Source organism: Ovis canadensis, chromosome 5 (genome assembly GCF_042477335.2).
Source record: "Ovis canadensis isolate MfBH-ARS-UI-01 breed Bighorn chromosome 5, ARS-UI_OviCan_v2, whole genome shotgun sequence".
NCBI classification, from domain to species: Eukaryota; Metazoa; Chordata; class Mammalia; order Artiodactyla; family Bovidae; genus Ovis; species Ovis canadensis.
This window is the reverse complement of record NC_091249.1, coordinates 34,033,620-34,051,436: the sequence shown is the minus strand read 5'-3', so window position 1 is coordinate 34,051,436 and position 17,817 is coordinate 34,033,620. Positions and strand designations below refer to the sequence as shown.

General features: G+C 55.0%; 2 protein-coding genes across 3 annotated transcripts; both read right to left on the bottom strand.

Annotated features, from left to right (window-relative positions):
* Positions 1-1,412: 1,412 nt before the first annotated feature.
* Positions 1,413-8,061, bottom strand: PEAK3 (PEAK family member 3). 2 transcript variants are annotated; one of them, XM_069591474.1, is made up of 4 exons: positions 7,715-8,061; positions 7,245-7,330; positions 5,836-6,374; positions 1,413-2,946 (listed from the first exon to the last, which is right to left on the bottom strand). In XM_069591474.1, exons 2-4 carry the CDS (start codon positions 7,324-7,326, stop codon positions 2,167-2,169), a joined length of 1,401 nt encoding a protein of 466 aa, XP_069447575.1. In that variant the 5' UTR covers positions 7,327-7,330; positions 7,715-8,061; the 3' UTR covers positions 1,413-2,166. The 2 variants fall into 2 exon arrangements, with proteins under 2 accessions (XP_069447575.1, XP_069447576.1); XM_069591475.1 differs by having other exon boundaries at positions 7,245-7,327.
* A 5,153-nt stretch (positions 8,062-13,214) lies between these two features.
* On the bottom strand, positions 13,215-17,233 carry LINGO3 (leucine rich repeat and Ig domain containing 3). Its single transcript, XM_069591473.1, has one exon. It carries the CDS (start codon positions 17,231-17,233, stop codon positions 15,455-15,457), a length of 1,779 nt encoding a protein of 592 aa, XP_069447574.1. The 3' UTR covers positions 13,215-15,454.
* Between the last annotated feature and the right edge of the window lie 584 nt (positions 17,234-17,817).

Genomic DNA, 17,817 nt, shown 5'->3' with positions numbered 1-17,817 from the left:
CCAAGTAAGGGCCTGGTGTCACCTTTGGCCACAGCCAGCTCAACCTGGAGCTCCACCTGGCTACCTCCATACCTCATCTTCCTGCTACCTGTGGGCAGGTGGTAGCCCTTCCCACCCTACCTGCCACTCCCCTTTCCCCAGATCCCTTCCCTGGGGTGACTGAGGCAGGCTGGAGTGGCCTGGTTCCAGGCTGAAGCTATTTACTGGGCCTTGAGAAGTGGAGCAGGGCCTGAGTGGGGCTTTCCTGGGGGGGAAGGGGAAGGAAGGGGTGGGTGTTTGGCCGTGGGCATCCTCAGCCCTCTTATGTTGTCTTGCTGGGGAGGGAGCTTTGCTGGTGGGTGTTCTGGCCAGAGCAGAGGTGGAGTCTGAAGCAGTCAGAAGGCAGACTTCATTGGTTGGGGTGCTGTGCTTAGTTGCCCAGTTGTCATGGGGTACATCTCTGTGACCCCATGGGAGACTCTCTGTTAGGCTTTTCTGTCCATAGGGATTCTCCAGGCAAGAATACTGGAGTAGGTTGCCATGCCCTTCTCCAAGGGATTTTCCCCACCCAGGGACTGAACCGAGGTTCCCCACATTGTGGGCAGATTCTTTACCATCTGAGCCACCAGAGAAGAGTGGAGGTAAGTGGGTGGCTGAAGGCCGAAGACAGCAGTCCTGCAGTGCCACCTGCTGGCTGCATCTGGGGTTGTGCCCTGCAGATTGACAAATAGGTTGCAAAGCAGGTATCTTAAAGGAGTTCAGAGAGATTCAAGTATATCTGGGGGTTGGGTGGGATATTTGGTTACCTGATTGACGATGGAGTCGGCTTTCAAAGGTCTGGAGAGAGGGCTGGACATACTCCAGTCTGTGTGGGTAGGGCATGGGCAGAGAAAGGGCTTTGGGATTGGGGTGCTGGAGGATGTACAGGAGTCTGAAGCAGAGCATAGTGGGGAGGTATATCAGCATAATAATGGGTAAGGTCTGGAGGCTAGATAGCGCCTACATAGAAAGGTGATGTGGCAGGAGAGGGCCGGACAACATGCAGAGCCTCTAGATGAACCCCTTGTGTTTTGAAGGTACTAGGGAGCCATGGGGGAGGTTTGAGCAGGAGAGGGACGGAGTCATACCTGGGGGTTAGAAAGTTCCCCCCAGCATCGCCATGGCTGGTGAAGGGGCATGACTGGAGATCCCAGACAAGGGCATTGACACCCCTCAGGGCTCCTGTATCTACTTTTCAGAGGTATAAACTGAGACTTCCTCCTCATCCTCTCCCTCAGGTTCCTGATGAGTCTGTAAACAACTTTGTTTATTCTATCATTCTGTGCTATTAAACACTTGCTGTGTGTTAAGTATGGGCAGGGCCTCAGAACTCAACCTGATGGGTGAGATGAACAGGTGACAAAGAGATAAACAAATGCAGGTGGTTCAAGTGCTTTGGTGGGAAGCAGGGCCAGGAGCTGGAGAGGGCCCAGGAGGGTCAACTTTATTTGCTTAAAAGAGGTGAGATTCAGCAAGTCCGGCAGAGGAAACAGCCAGTGCAAAGACTTGGTGGCTGGACAGAATTTAGTGTCACAGAGGGGAGCAAGGAGGCCACAGTGGGTGGAGGGAGTTGGGGGGTGGGCATGGGAACCAGGGGAGCATGTGGGCAGGTGAGCTCAGACCCTGCTGGGGTGGGCTGGCTGTCTCAGGTTCCAGAAACCTCTCTCCCCATGGAAGCCCCCAGCAGTTCTTGACAAGTTGTTGACAGTTCACACCACCAGCCTCAGCGCAAGGGCAGGCTCCAGGGCCTTTGGGAGGAGTGTCCCCATTGCCATGGACACAGTGACCATGAGACCATAGTACCGCAAGGGCACCTGGTTTCTACTGGAAGGTGGTGGGAGGGGTTCCAATCACTGGGAGAGGCATGAACTGGCAGTGGTTGCACACCCGGATGGGCTGCTCTGAAAGCGTCTACGAGCACTGGCCATTAGGTTCCAGCCCTGGAAGGGGGCAACTGCATTCTTGGGGGTAGTAGGGGGGATTGGGCCTAATTTTCCAACTGCATTCTCTGCTGTCCTGTTGGTCCCTTCTGAAAAGGGGCATCCACCCTATGATGGATTCACCAGCCACCAGTTCCAGCCCTGGGAGGTTGAGGGGGGCCTGCCACTTGGAGGGGCCCTGGAACAGGTGCGTCACTCACGGGCAGGGTCAGTCCCACAGCAGACTGAGGGCGAGGTCCACTGAGGCTGCTGTGGCCTCCGTCAGGTATTCACAGCAGAGCCAGTCCTCCAGACCGGGTACCTCCCCACCCACGGCCCGCTCAGCCAGGTGCAGGACCAGCATGGTTCGGCGCACCCGCAGCCAGGACCCCAGTGGGGCTCCGTGGCTGCGCAGCTCTGGTCCAGGCCCCCAGAGCAGCGCCTGCAGTGCGCTGCGTGTCCGGGCCGCTGACGGCCACACACGGGTCAGCTGGGCCGCCAGGCGCTCCAGGCCTGTGGCCACGGGTGTGGCCAAGGGCACTCCCGGGCCAAGCAGCTCTCGGAACAGGCGGCCCAGCTGCCGTGCGTGGATGCCAGGGGTGCCGGGAGGCCGCGGGCGAACGTGTCCGAAGTCCGCCAGCAGCAGGCGTGGGGGCCCAGTGGCCATGCAGCCCCGAGGCGCCACCAGCAGTAGGTTCTCCAGCCGAAGCTCGGCCAGGGCCGCGCCCTGTGCCTCCAGGCGCTCTAGGGCGGCGCTCAGCTGCAGCAGCAGCAGGGCCACGGTCTTCGTGAACTCCTCCGGTGGCTGAGCACCTGCCTCCACAAGCCACTGGGCCACAGTGAGCTCTGGCACCTCAGCCACCAGCGCCACGCAGCCACTCCAGGGCGCCTCAGGCAGTGCACCCTCGGGCAACAGGCCACACAGCCCCTGGAGGTTGAAATGTGGGAGCAGAGAGACCTGTAGCTCCAGGCCCCAGGGGTGGGGCTCCTCAGCTCCTGGCTTGGGCACCTGTGGGACAGAGGGGGCCTTCAGAGCCTGACCACTGAGCCCCTCCACCCTGAAAACCAGCATAGCTTGCCTAGAGGCTCTACCTGTTCTGAAACCTTCCCACCCACCACAACTTGCCCCACTATCACTGATCACTCCAGAAGCAAGGTTCTTGTTAATTCAGATATTATTCACCAACATGATTTAAGGAAAACCACCTGGGAGGATGGTGCTATGGGTCCTCCCTGGTAGCTCAGATGGTAAAGAATCTGCCTGCAATGCGGGAGACTCAGGTTTGATACCTGGGTCAGGGAAGATTCCCTGGAGAATGGAATGGCTACCCACTCCAGTATTCTTGTCTGGAGATTCCCATGGACAGAGGAGCCTGGTGGGCTACAGTCCATGGGTTTTCAAAGAGTCAAACACGACTGAGTGACTAACACTAACAGTACACCAGGGAGGAGGTGTTTAAGGGTTAAAGTTTCCAGCCTGCCAAAGGGTGTCCATCATTTGTGCTTGCCACTTGGTAAAGAGGAAGATGACAGCAAAGGTGCTGGAGCACAGACCACAGTGTAATTCAAAATTTCCAGTAGCCACGTTTTAAAAAGTGAAAAGAAACAGGTGAAAGTAACTTTCTTTCTTCTTCCTCTTCTTTTTAATATTCACTAGTTTAATTTTTTAGATTCTACATATAATTGAAAACATACAGGATTTGTCTTTTGTTTCACTAAGTATAATACCCTCTTGTGGTATTGGAGAAGACTCTTGAGAGTCCCTTGGACAGCAAGATCAAACCAGTCAATCCTAAAGGAAATCAATCCTGAATATTCATTGAAAGGATTGATGCTGATGCTGAAGCTCCAATACCTTGGCCAACCTGATTCGAAGAACTGACTCATGAAAAAGACCCTGATGCTGGGAAAGATTAAAGGCAGGAGGAGAAGGAGACGACAGAGGATGAGATGGTTGGATGGCATCACTGACTTGGTGGATATGAGTGTGAGCAAGCTCCAGGAGTTGGTGACGAACAGGGAAGTCTGGCATGATGTAGTTCACGGATGGGGTCACAAAGAGTCAGACACAACTGAGCGACTGAACTGAACTGATAATACCCTCCAGGTTCATCTATGTTGCAAATGGCAAAATTATATTCTTTTTTATGGCAGATTAGTAGTTGTCCATTGTTTTATCTATTCCACATCTTCTGTTGATAGACAGTTAGGTTGCTTCCATGTCTTGGCTATTGTAAACAATGTTGCTGTGAACATTGGGGGCACATATATATTTTCTAATGAGTGTGTTTTTTTTCAGGATTAGAGTTGTTGGATTATATGCAGTTCTATTTTTAGTTTTCTGAGGAACTTCTAAACTGTTTTCCACAGTGGCTACATCATTTTACATTCCCACCAGCAGTGTACAGGATTCTCTTTTCTCCACATCCTTGCCAACATTTGTTATCTGTGGTCTTTTTGATGATGGTCATTCTGACAGGTGTGAGGTGATACCTCCTTATGGTGTTGCTTTATATTTCTCTGATTAGTGATGTTGAGCATCTTTTCATTTGCTTGTTGACTGTCTGTATGTTTTCTTTGGAAAAATGTCTCTTCAGGTCTTCTGCCTAATTTTTCATTAGCTTTTTTTTTTTTTAATTGAGTTGTATGAGCTTGAAAATAACTTTCATAATCTATTTTATTTAATCCAACATACCCAGAATATTCTCATTCAACAGGTCATCAATGAAAAAAATATCAGTGAGATGTTTTTACACGATTGTTATTGATACTAAATCTTTGAGACCTGGTGTATATTTGGCACTCAGAGCACATCTCAGTCAGTACCAGCCCCATTTCAAGTGCTCAGAAGTCGCCCATGGCCAGCAGCTGCAGTACTGGTCAGCAAAGCTCTTTCTAGAAAGTAGGAGAACATCAACTCCGGAGATTACATTTGAATCACTCTGGGACAGGGGTTAAAAAGCACAGGTGCTGAGGTGGGGCACTGGGAGTGTGTATTTTAAAAATAAAGACTTCTCTGGTGGTCCAGTGGTGAGGACTCCAAGCTTCCAGTGCGGGTTCAGTTCCTGGTTGGGGAACTAAGATCCCCCATGCCATGTGGCACGGCCAAAAAACCCCCAGAACAACCAACACAACAACTCCCCAGGGGCCTGTGAGATGGAATCAGGATCAAGCTGTCAACAAAAGAACTCACAGCCAGCAACAACTTACTCCCTCCACACTCCCATCTGTAAAATGGGTTCATAATAGCACAGTCTGTCAAATGGATGCGGTTCCTCCAAAATGGTGACGTGTCTGACTCTTGGTGGTCACACTTATTTGACCGGAATCTTTTTTTTTTTTTTTTCCCCCTTGGTGATGCATAAAACAGAAGCACCTTATAATAAAATATGGTAATGCTTGCATGAGGATTAGCTGAATGAAAGTGTTTAAATCTCATTAGAACAGCAAGCACAGGACACGAAGGAACAGCGCTCAGTACATTTTGTTGAAGATGTTGATGATGGAAAGTGGTATCTATCAGCTGACAGTGGTCAGAATTTACTGAGGAGTGAGTTCAAAGGCAGACTACTGGGGACTTCCCAAGAGGTCCAGTGTTCAAGACTCCTAGCTTCTACTACAGGGGGTGCGGGTTCAATCCCTGGTTGGGGAACTAAGATCCCACATGCCCCGTGGCAGGAAATTTAAAAAAGCAGACTCCTGAGTCCCAGAGAGGCTTGGGGAGATTTTAACAAGACTCCCAGGTGACTCGAATGTAGGTGGCCCCACACCTTAGAAACGTGATTCCTAGGACTGACGGTGTTAGTTGCAAAATAAGCAATTAGGCCCGAGAAGAAAGGGTTATGCCTTGGAGGGGAAACTGGGGAAACCTCCAAGGGGCGGGGCGGGCAGAGCTCACCTTGGCAGCCAGGAGGTGCCACGCCTCCTCATGCACGCGCACCAGGCGGTAGTAGAGGGCGTCCCCGCTCTCCACACAGGGCGAGCTGTCCAGGAGGCGGAAGCCGTGGTCTGGCCGGCAGGGGCCCGGGCGGCCCCCCAGAAGCCGGGTGTGCAGCCGGGCGTGCACGGCGCGGAGACCCTCCAGCTGCCGGGCCTCCAGAGCTGCGTGCACGGCCTCCGGGTGGTGCAAATCTTGGAGGGAGAGGCCCAGTTCCGTGTCCAGCGAGCTGAAGGGCGGCTCTGCAGGCGACTGGGCTGACCCCGCCCTGTCGTCGCCTGCCTGGCTCTCATCCACACTGCGGGACCCCACAAGGGGCTTCCGAGGCGGCCTTGCTCGAGTGAGGCTGGGGCTGGAGGCGTTGTGGGTGGGCAGCGAGTGGGTCCTGGTGAGGGTCTTCTTGGGCAGGGGTGGGGGCAGGGGCTGCGGGTCAGTCGCGGGGGGCTCAGATGTCCGTGGGCGGCAGGCCTTGGAGGGCAGCAGGTGGGTGCGGACCTCACCTGGACGGGGGGAAGCAGTGGGGGAAGGGCGTGAGGACAGGGGGAGTGGATGCCCGGGACTCTACCCTAGGTGGTAATTCCTGCCTCTCTAAAACGGAAAAAATGGGGACTTCTCTGGTGGTGCAGTGGTTAAGACTCCGTGTTGCCCCTGCAGGGGGCGCTGGTTCCATCCCTGAGCAGGGAGATAAGATCCCACATGCCACGGAAGTGGGGTGGGGTACCCCAACAAACTTTTTTGACTGGAAAAAAATAGGGAGTTCCTAGGTGGTCCAGCAGTTAGGACTCAGCGCTCTCACTGCTGGGGCCGGGGTTCAATCCCTGGTCAGGGAACTGAGATCCCACAAAACCGCACTGCACCGCCAAAAAAAGAAGATACCAACGCTCAACTACCTTGTGCCCTACGAGTTAAGGATGCCATCTCCAATTTGCAAATAAGGAAACAATGCTTCAGAGGAGTGACAAGTCAGTGGCAGAGAAACATCCGGCCCCCACTTTCCTGTGTGGTTCTGGGCAGGTGACTGAGCCTCTCTGAGCTCGTTTCCTCATTTTTAGAAGCTGGCGATCCAGCTTTTTTTTAGAAAAAAAAACAAAGAGTTTTATTAAAATACTTAAAAAGCTGCTATAGGGGACTTCCCTGGTGGTCCAGTGGCTAAGACTCTGCTCCCAATGCAGGGGGCCCAGAACTAGCCAGGGAACTAGCTCCCACATGTCACAACTACAACCCAGCACAACCAAATAAATAAGTATTTTTAAAAAGCTGCTATAATTGAGTTAAATGATTCAGTTAATGAAAGACCCAACCTTCCTGTTCTGGCTGCCTTACTGGCCACCTGTGCCACCGCCCACCCAGGACCCCTCCCAGGCTCTCACCAAGGTTGCTGTAGGTGTGCTGTGCTGAACAGGTGGGGGTGTTGGCCCCAGGCATCTTGGTGGGTGGCTCCAGGTTGCTCATCCTGCTGGGGGAAGATCAGAGTGGATGGCATGTGTGTGAGGGCCCTCCCTGCTGTGTGGCCCTTGGGAGGGTTGCTTGACCTCTCTGGGTGAATGTCGCCCATCAACCTTTCAGGGCTACAGGAAGGAACTTGTACTCTTGTGATAGAGACGAAATGTCCAGCTGGGAGGGCAAGGCATCTAGGGGGCAGGGGTAGCATCTGGGGGCCGGTGACAATACCCAAAGACCAGTACTTAGGCCTTGTCCGCAGAACTCAGCCCCCTCAAGCGGTTACCAACAGCAGCCTGACCCCTAGCCCTGCCCCACCTAGATTCTAGGTCACCCCAGCCTTGAAAAGTGGCTTCTTCCTCCCAGCCCCAACCTCAGCCCCCCTCCAGGAGCGCCCTACCTTCAGGACTGGCTTGACCTCGGGGCAGGAGGCCCTTGAGGACCAACTCCCAATAGCTGCAGCTCCTGGCCTCCCGGACTGTCTGACCCGGTCCCTGCAGTGAACCGGAAACGCCAGGGCAACTGTTAGACCACAGGCCCAGACGGGAGGGGGCCTTTCTGCAGTACTTCCCCATGAAGGCTGATGGGCTCCAGGGCTGCAAGCTGATGGGAGGAGAAGGGAAGACGGGCCGAGGTCCCGAAAGTTACACAAGGTGGGCGGCCGAGAGGATCGAGCCCTGAGAGGTTGGGGGGAATCGAGGCTTTTAAGACTCCCCCACCTTTGGGGAAGCAGGGAACCTCAGAAGTGAAGGTTCAAGGAGAAATTCAGCCAGGTGACCTTTCCTCTGTGGTTTTCACTTCCTCCGAAGCCACTTCCCCTTCTTCAGGATCATCTGAGAAGCCCCCAGAACGCATGCCCCCACTCCCCCCCCATCCCAGGACCCTTGGCACGTACTGCTCCATTTGAGCCCCAGTTCTGTGACTTGCTCTGTGACTTTGGGCCAGTTACCACTCCTTCCGTGTTCCAGCAAATACAGAAAAATGGCTCCTGTTTGCTGTCTCCAGGCACACTAGTTGGATTTGTTTTTTTAATTTAATCAACTCGCTTCCCTTTCCCTCCACTACCTTAATGCATTGATTTAGAAAAAGAGATTTGATAATAGAATTACCATACATGGAAAATCAAGAAATGGTGAAAATCCAGGGAAAGCCAGACAGTGTGAAATTTTAGCTTAAGTACATGCTGTCTAAACTGTCTGGGGGCCTGAGGCTTACCTTACCTGCAAGGAGGCGTGAGTGGCATCTCTCTGAAACCCAGCCTCTTCCCCTCTGTAGAGGAAGAACCAAGAAGTCACTGCAGTTGAGAAGATGCAAAGACATTTTTGTTTTGTAGTCTGAGCATCTTCCATGCTGAGTTTCTCCTGCCCCATCTCATTTCCCTTAGAGGGCTGGAGTCCACGCAAGGTCACACAGCAGGTCCAGGATGGGCTGAGAGGTCTACAGGCCGTTACTGGGTGCCCCCTGGGTGTGGGGAAGGAGAGAAATCCATCTCATGGAGTCCCCCACATTTTGGGCCGCTCTGACTTGCTGACCCTCAGCATTTCCAGTGTGAGGGTCTTCCAGTGTGAGGGTCCGTAACTTGATTCAACATTTTTTCTGTACTGGCACTCAGCTTCTGTAATTCACAGAATGGATATTCTCTGTCTTTAATCCATGGGGCAGCCTGTGATTTGGGTGGATTTCAGAATCATGCAGTGGGAGGACCGTGAGCTTGCGGAAGGGTCTGTGAATTATGCTGGACAAGGATTCCACAAATCCCAGACTGTTTCAGGCGGATCAGAAGGGACCAGGGGTACTGAGGAAATGGCCTCCTCACTGCCCAAACCCCTGCTGATTACCAATTCTTATTCTTCTCTTCATAAGACCCTGGGGCGGAGGGGAGGGGTAGTTACCCAGCCAGGCTATGGCTCCAATCCAGGATTAATTAGGGTGAGGCAAGCAAGACACTCACTTCAGGCACAGAATTTAAGGTGATGCCAACAAAACAAAACACCCCAGTAATCAAGATAAATAACATTTTTGCTGTTGCTGTTCGTTACTAAGTCGGGTCTGACTCTTTGCAACCCCATGGACTGCAGCACGCCAGGTTTCCCTGTCCTTCACTATCTCCCTGATGTTGCTCAGATTCATGTCCATTGAGTTGGTGATGCTATCTAAACATCTTGTCCTGTCACTTCCTTCTCCTCCTGCCTTCAGTCTTTCCCAGCATCAGGGTCTTTTCCAATGAATCTGCTCTTCCCATCAGGTGGCCAAAGTATTGGAGCTTCGGCTTCTGCAGCGGTCCTTCCAATGAATATTCAGGGTTGATTTCCTTTAGGATTGCCTGGTTTGACCTCTGTGTTGTCCAAGGGACTCTCAACAATCTTTTTCAGCACCACAATTCAAAGGCATAAGTTCTTTGGTGCTCAGCCTTCTTTATGGTCCAGCTCTCACATCCATACATGACTACTGGAAAAACCATAGCTTTGACTACAGGCACTTTTGTTGGCAGAGTGATGTCTTAAATAACATTGTAATATAATATTAAAAAAAAACTTATTTGCAAACTGTGGCCCTTGGGCTGGTGGCTGTTTTTGTAAATAAAGTTTTGTTGGAATGAGGGCCAGCATTAGGGTGTGGGGAGTGAGGCAGGGTCATGCCAAGGCAGAGTGGATCTTTATTTAAAAGGTTGGTATTCTATCCATTGTGGACTTGGGGCATGAATTGATTCCATTTGTTGATTATTGATCTTTCAAAAAACTTCTTTTTATTTTTAAATTTTACTTGGCTGAGTCAGGTCTTAGTTGCAGCACATGGATCTTTATCGCTTGATGGTGGGTCTTTTCTTGGGGCTCATGGACTCTCTAGTTGTGATGTTCACGTTCAATAGTCTCTGAGTTCAGGCTTAGCTACCCTGTGGCATGTGGGATTTTAGTTCCCTGACCAGGGATGGAACCTGCATCCCCTGCATTGCAAGGTAGATTCTTAACCACTGAACCACCAGAGAAAGCCCTAGACTACTGATCTTGATGACTGAGATCTGGGCACCCCCTTAAATTTTATGCTCAGGGTCAGTGCCTCACTCGCCTCACCCTGGGGTCGGGTAGGGGAAGGCCGGCAGAGGGGCCAGGGTAGAACAAGCAGTGACATCCCCGGGGACTTCTCCACTCAGGACAGGCAGGGCTGAGGGGAACTAGTGTCTGGGACCGCCTCAAGATGGCCCCCCGTTGGAGTGGGTAGGGGGCTGCATGGTGAAGGAGAGCAGTCGCCTGCTAACATCTGTTCAGCACCCGAACATGCCCAGCACCCCGTCGAGCCCCAGCGGACAGTCCTCCCCTTCAGCCTAGAAATCGGGAATGCCTGCCTCAGCTCACCCACAGACGTGACCTCCGTGTGTGTGACCCCTGCAGTGGCCCCGTCTAGCTACCCCAGCTCGGGGTCAGGCCCTCTGCAGATCTTAAAGCTGTTCTTTTATTTGAAGAGTATTTTTGGAGCACTGCGGGAGCTGAGGCCAAGCTCCCTGCATCCCTGGCATTACCCAGAGCAGGGTTCCCAATGCCAGATGCTCCCGAATTTTCCATGACTTGGCATTTCTGAGAAAAATGCCTCAGTTTTGGTGGCAGGCAGGGTTACAGTCCCCAAAGGCGTCCATCTCCAGGACCTGTGAAAATGTTATGTGGCATGACAGGGGGAAATGAAGTTTGCAGATTAGATGAGGATGAGTGACCCTGGATTCCTCGGGGGTCCTTATAAGAGGGAGGGGGAGGGTCAGAGGCAGAGAGAGACGGGAGATGCTGTGTTGTTGGCTGTGAGGATGGAGGAAGAGGCTGTGAGCCAGGGATGCGGTGCCTCTAGAAGCTGGAAAAGGCAGGAGCCTCTGCAAGGAACCAACTCCAATCCATTTTAGACTTCTGAGCCCCAGAGCTGTTGAATGACGAATCTCGGTTGTTGTAAGCCATTAAGTTTTGTTACAGCGGCTGTAGGAAGCTCATTCAGTTCCCTGCATGAAAGAGGACCACAATCCTCCAGTTTATGGATGTGCACACTGCACAGAGAGGGGGCCTGACTTCCCAGAGGGCACATAGCACTCAGGCCACAGACACCCATCTGAGGGGCCCCGCCTTGGGTTTCTGGCCACCAACTGGATGGGACCCCTTCTGCTGTCCTTGGACACCTGAGGAAGGAGTACCCCTCAGCTGCATCCCAAAGATAAGACAGGATTCAGGAAATCCTGGATCTTGTACCTGGTTTGAACCAGGGACTCAGGTGGCCCCTGTGGATGAGGAAACTGAGGCACAGGAGGAGGCAATCTTTCACCTGCCTTTACTACAGCACGATAGGGGAGCTGAGGTCCCAAGGGAGGGTCCTACGGCCCAGTCTGCCCACTCCCACCTGACTTCTTGGAAATCGGGCTTGGTGGGGTTGCCCCAGAGTGCCCCCCACATCCCCTTTTCTGTTTCTGTCTCCTGCAGGGTAGGAAGGCGGTTTCATCCCATGTTCAAATGAAGCAAGTGAGGTCCTGGGACTGTTCTGTTGGTCCAGTGGCTAAGACTCTGTGCTCCCAATGCAGGGGACCCAGGTTCAATCCCTGGTCAGGGAACTAGATCCCATATGCTGCAACTAAAGGTCTCGCTTGCTGCAATGAAGATGGAAGATCCCGCGTGCTGCCACCAAGACCTGGTGCAGCCCAATAAGTAAATATTTCAAAAAAGAAAGAAACTGAGGCCCAGAGAGTGACCCTGGGGTGTGAGAGGCTGCCTTTGGCCATGGTTTCTACTGGGTGCCCTCAGGCCACCTCCTTCCAGAAATATTAATGGCAGAGGCCTCCAGGGCCCAGCAGGGTTTGAGCCCTGACATCAAGCTCTGTGTTGTGCTGTCCTCATCCAACAGCACAACACAGAGGGGGTGGGAGAGACTCTCCAGCCCCAGGGCAGGAAGCCGCCAGCTCCAGAGTCACAGCGGGGAGGGCATAAGTCTGCACCTCCTTTCTCCTTTCCTCCCAGCCGCTTGGCTCTTCCCCTGGATCCAGCTCAGGGCAGGAGTTTCCCTGGACAGCTTGGTCTCACTGGCCCCTCTCAGCACCCTACTTATCCCTGGCTGGGGACTCTGGGTAGGCTTGACCCTCCCTTTGCCCATCTGTAAAATGGGGTTATAATCTTCCCTTATAACTCAATCAGTAAAGAATCTGCCTGCAAGGCAGGTGACCCAGGTTTGATTTCTAGGTCAGGAAGATTCCTTGGAGAAGGCAATGGCAACCCACTCCAGTACTCTTGCCTGGAAAATCCCAGGGATGGGGGAGCCTGGTAGGCTGCAGTCCATGGGGTTGCTAAGAGTCAGAAACGACTGAGCAACTTCACTTTCACTTTTCACTTTCATGCATTGGAGAAGGAAATGGCAACCCACTCCCATATTCTTGCCTGGAGAATCCCAGGGACGGGGGAGCCTCGTGGGCTGCCATCTATGGGGTCGCACAGAGTTGGACACAACTGAAGCGACTTAGCAGCAGCAGCCAGTATTCTTGCCTGGAGAATCCCATGGACAGAGGAGCCTGGCAGGCTAGAGTCTATGGGGTTGCAAGAGTCAGCCATGACTTAGCTACTAAACCAACCACCACCAAAATGGAGTCAGAGCAGTACCCAGCAGTACCAGTACCCAGGGGAGTGAACACAGGCAGTGCTGGGAACTGCAGGAGCACTCCTGAAGTGTGACCTCCAACCTCATCACAGGGTTCATTCTCCACAAACACCCTGTTACTCAGGGTCAGCTTTGGTGCTGAAGCCAGGCAGCTCCCCAAGTGACCCCAGAAACCCCTACTTCCTCTCCTTGCTCTTCCCATAAAAAGAAAGCTCCAATGTTTGCTATTAAATTGGTTTCATCTTTATTGGATTCCAACCAAATACAGCAGGGTAGGGGTGGGAGGGGACAAGGGGTGTTGGTTCATGTTGGGATGGGGGCAGGCAGAGGGGGGCTGGGAGATCCCGATAACACTGACGTTCTATGAGTCCTAACACTGTCCTAACACTGTGAAGAACATACTCCCTCTCGTCATGATGATGCTAAAGGCACTTGGATGTCATTTTTTGAGGGACCCTCAGGGTTGTCATGGCAACCAAGGTCAGGCGGATGCTAAGGGGAAAAAAAAAACTAGTCCATTCTGTTCGACTCTGTATGGGGCTGCTGGACACCCCATTCGGCTCTCACTCACGTCCTGCCATGAACGGTGTTGGGGTGGGGTCCCCACCTGGACTGGCTATGGCCAGTAGCCTGCCACTCTGTCCTATTGGCCCACTAACACAATATGGGGGCAGGACCAGGGCCTCCTAATGTTTCTAGCCCAGGAAGAACGGCCAGTGTCCATTCCCAAGTTCTGTCTGAATCCTTTGCTCAAAATTGCCAGGGTAGACATGTGTGAGCAGAAAGAACTTGAGGAATCCAGAAAACAAGTCAATCATCAAACTTGTCCATGGGCCTGGCCTCTATGTATGGAGCAATAGGTTTGACCATCAGACTGATTTTATAGACGTGGACATCAATGGCCTTCAGTTGCCAAGCAAGATTACACAGCTGGGTGAAAACAGAGCCTTCTTACAAAGTCCGTGAGAATACTGTCTAACCTCCTGATCAGTAGCCAAGCTCCTCTCTGGCTGAGGTCTGGCCCCACAACACTTCCTGTGCCCCTTTCCCCCAACTGTTTGTCTGGCCGAGGTAGAAAGAGTCGGGGCAAGGACCAGGCTAAGGGAGGCAGGGTCATGTATGGCTCCTGTTTGGTATCTGAATGCTTATGCAAAACCTCAGCTCCTGCTGCACATCTCCAGTGACAGGGAACTCACTACCTGTAGAGCAACAGGCAATGACCTTGGGGCACTGACCTTCTTTCACCTGAGTGACAGTCTTCCTGTGACTCTCCACTCTTTGGCCCTAGATCTGCCCCAGTGTTGCAGAGACAAATGTGCCTCTGTCATCTAATGTCCCAGGTTTGGACTTCCTTGTGGCTTGAACCTCTGTCCCATCCTTGCTCCCTGTCACTGCCCCTACGGTGCACGTGACAAGGACCCTCAGAACCATCCAGACACGTCTTCTTCCCAAGGTGAGCAGTGGTCAACAGGGTAGGGGTGGTGCAGACTCAAGACCGAAGGTCTCACCATCTGGCCTGCTGGAAAGGGACACCCTGGAAGCAATGCTCCTGGACCAGGGGCCAGGACAGCTGTCCCTCCGAGGTGGTGAGGGCACAGGAAGCAAGCAGCAGCTGAAGGATGGTGGGAGGAACTGGAGGAATGGCTTCTCCTAGCTGGCAGCGCGTCTTGCTGGCCTGACAGGTCCTGGTGGGAGAGAGTCTGGGTACAGGTACTTGGGCCATCAGGTCAGGGGCCATCCAGTGTGCTGGACCCCTTCAAGGGGTCCACCCCTTGCCTGATCAGCAAGACCTTAGCTCAGCACCTGAGGTCTGCATCAAGTGGCCAGCTGAGAGGGAGCTGGGGGTCAGTGAACGCCTGGGTGTGTGTGAGCAGAAATGGGTCTCAGGTGTGAGCTGCCTGGCCGAGGTAGGGACTGGTCTCTACCAAGAGCCCAAAGCGCCCGTGGTGATCTCGGGGCACCTGCTTAGTGTCAGCTGGGTATGAGGGCTGTGTGTAGGTGTGTGTGTGTTCCCCTCTGGATCTGTGCATCATTGTTGTATGTCCTGGGTGTAAGTATGTGCTCTGGTGTTGTTGGAGGTGGGTATCCAGGTGTGAACAGAGTGGGCTTTCTCATGCTCTGACCCGGAGGCAGACTGCCTTCCCTGGGATCCCAGGTGTAGACCATCTCCACCAGGTGTGAATTGTTTTGTGTTGAGGACCCTGGATCTCTGAGCTCCCATCCCACCCTCTCCCAGCTGAGCAACCACTCCAGGGGCAGGAAGACAGGGTGAAACCCTTAGAAAAAAACGCTTGAGAAACTCTGCAAAAGACGCATCCTGATGAAAAAACAGTCCTGTGGTTGGGTCCCTACAAAAAAAGGGGGAAGTTCTGCCAGGAGCCGGCTCGCGGCCGCCCCCTATGGGAGATGCATAGGTGGTCGTCAGATGGGCCAGCCGCCGGCCGGCGTGGGCTCGGACGCAGACGGAGGCGCGGCTTCCGGCGCAGGCGCCGCGGCGAGGCCCGCGGGCGGTGGGCCCCGGGGCCTCTCATATCATCTTCATGTTGAACTTGCGGGCGCCCCCCTGGCCCGCCGCGGCGGCGGGCCCGTCCACCTTGCGGAAGGAGTACTCCACCGAGAAGTTGTTCTTGTGCTGCCCGCGGCCGCGGCTCCACACAAAGAGCAGCAGGAAGCAGAAGAGGACGACGCCCAGGAAGGTGATGCAGCCCATGGCGGTGGACACCAGGATAGTGGTGAGGTCGAGCGGGAAGCGCGCGGCCACCTGCGTGTCGTTGCGGCCCTCGCCCGGGGTCCGGTTGACGGCCGGCTCGGGCTGCACGCTCAGGGTGGCGAAGTAGGTGTCGTTGCCGCCCGCGTTGCTGGCCACGCACGTGTAGGTGCCGCTGTCCCCCGGCCGTGCGTCCCGGATGTGCAGCGTGCCGCCCGGCAGCACGCGCGCCCGGCCGGCGCTGGCGGCGGTCACCGTGCGGTGGCGCGGGGTCACCCAGGCTACGGTGGGCGCCGGCTCGCCCTCGGCGCGGCACTGGAAGCGCACGTCGGCGCCCGCGGCCGCTGTGATGCGCTGCAGCCGCCGCTCGCGGATCTTGGGCTTGCGGCACACGAAGTACTCGAAGAGCGCCGAGTCTGGCAGGCTGCGCAGCGCGTCGCCGCGGACCTCGGCCGGGGTGGCACAGGCCGGCGGGCGGCCGTCGAAGTTGAGGGTTTTGCGGCGTTGCACGACCCACAGCAGGCGGCAGTCGCAGGCCAGCGGGTTCCCGTCCACGCGCAGCGTCTCCAGCGTGTTGATTGAGTGGAAGGTGCTCTCCTCCAGCGTGGACAGCAGGTTGTTGGAGAGGTTGAGCAGGCGAATCTGCCGCAGCCCCAGGAAGGCCTGCGGCTCCACCACGGCCAATAGGGCCCCAGCCAGGTGCAGCTCTCGCAGGCGCACCAGGTCTCGGAAGGACCCGCGTGGCACCGTGCTGATGGGGTTGTGCGACAGGTTGAGGCAGGTGAGGTGAGCCTGGTGGCGCAGGGCGGCGGCGGGCACGGCGGTGATGTTGGTGTGTGTGACGGACAGCGAGGTCAAGTTGAGCCCCCGCAGGCTGCCGGCGGCCACCTCCTCCAGCAGCGGCCAGTTGTCGATCTCCAAGTGCAGCAGGCCAGGGAGCCGCTGGAAGTTCTGGTCCTCTAGGGCGGCGATGGCCAGGTGGCGCAGCCGCAGGGCGCCCAAGCCCCGCAGGTGGCCCAGCGACTCCCCCGACAGCGCTGTCAGGTTGCAGCGCTCCAGGGTGAGCTCCTCCAGAGCCAGCAGCCCGGCAAAGGCTCGGCGCGAGATGAACACCAGGTCGTTGTCGCCCACCTCCAGCCGGCGGAGGCTGCGCAGATCCTGGAAAGTGTAGTCCAGGAGGATGACCAGCTTGTTCTCGCTCAGGTCCAGCAGCGTGAGGTTGTCCAGGCGTGTGAAGACGCCGGGCGGGATGAGCTTGAGCAGGTTACCGCGGAGGCGCAGCACTCGCAGGCGCGGCAGGTTGGCGAAGGCACCCGGCTCCACGTGCGCGATCACGTTCTCGCTCAGGTCCAGCTCTTCCAGCAGCGGCAGGGCGGCCAGGTCGCCCGGGTTCAGGCAGCGGATGCGGTTGCGGCTGAGCTCCAGCAAGCGTGTCTCGGCCGGGATGCCGTCGGGCACCGCGGTCAACCGGCGCCGGGGACAGGCTACCGCTCGCGTCTGCGCCGTACACTCGCAGCGGGCCGGGCAGCCCCCTGCGGGGGGCAGGGCCGCGGGCAGGAGCAGGAGCTGCAGGCTTAGCACCCACAGCCAGCAGGTCATGGTGTGGAGCCTGGGCCTAGGGCCACACCACCATCCTCGTGGGCACCTGTGGGCAGGGTCAGCATTAGTACCCGCACTCCAGGCTTGTCCCATCCCATCCTAGCAGTGCGCTCAGGAAGCAATTGTCTACTGTGGGACCCGGAATCCCACTCCTGGGCATCTACCCAAGGGCTGTGAGGGGAGCAGCCTGGATGGATGATTAGGGTGGACAGAGGGGTAACTTCAGATCAGGACAGGTGACATTTGTGCTGAGACCCTGTACAGGGTTCATTTGTGTTCTCCCTAAAAGAACCTTCCCAGATGGCACTGGTGGTAGACAGTCTGCGTGCCAATGCAGGAGACATAAGAGATGTGGGTTCAATCCCTGGGTCAAGAAGATCCCCTGGACAGGAAATGGCTACTCACTCCAGTATTCATGCCTGGAGAATCCCACGGAGACAGGAGCCTGGCAGGCTACAGTCTATGAGGTTGCAAAGAATTGGTCATGACTGAACACACACACAGACACAGACAGACACACACACAGTACACACTGAAGTCCCCCGATTCATTGTAAGGGGCCTCCTTTGAAAATAGGTTCTTTG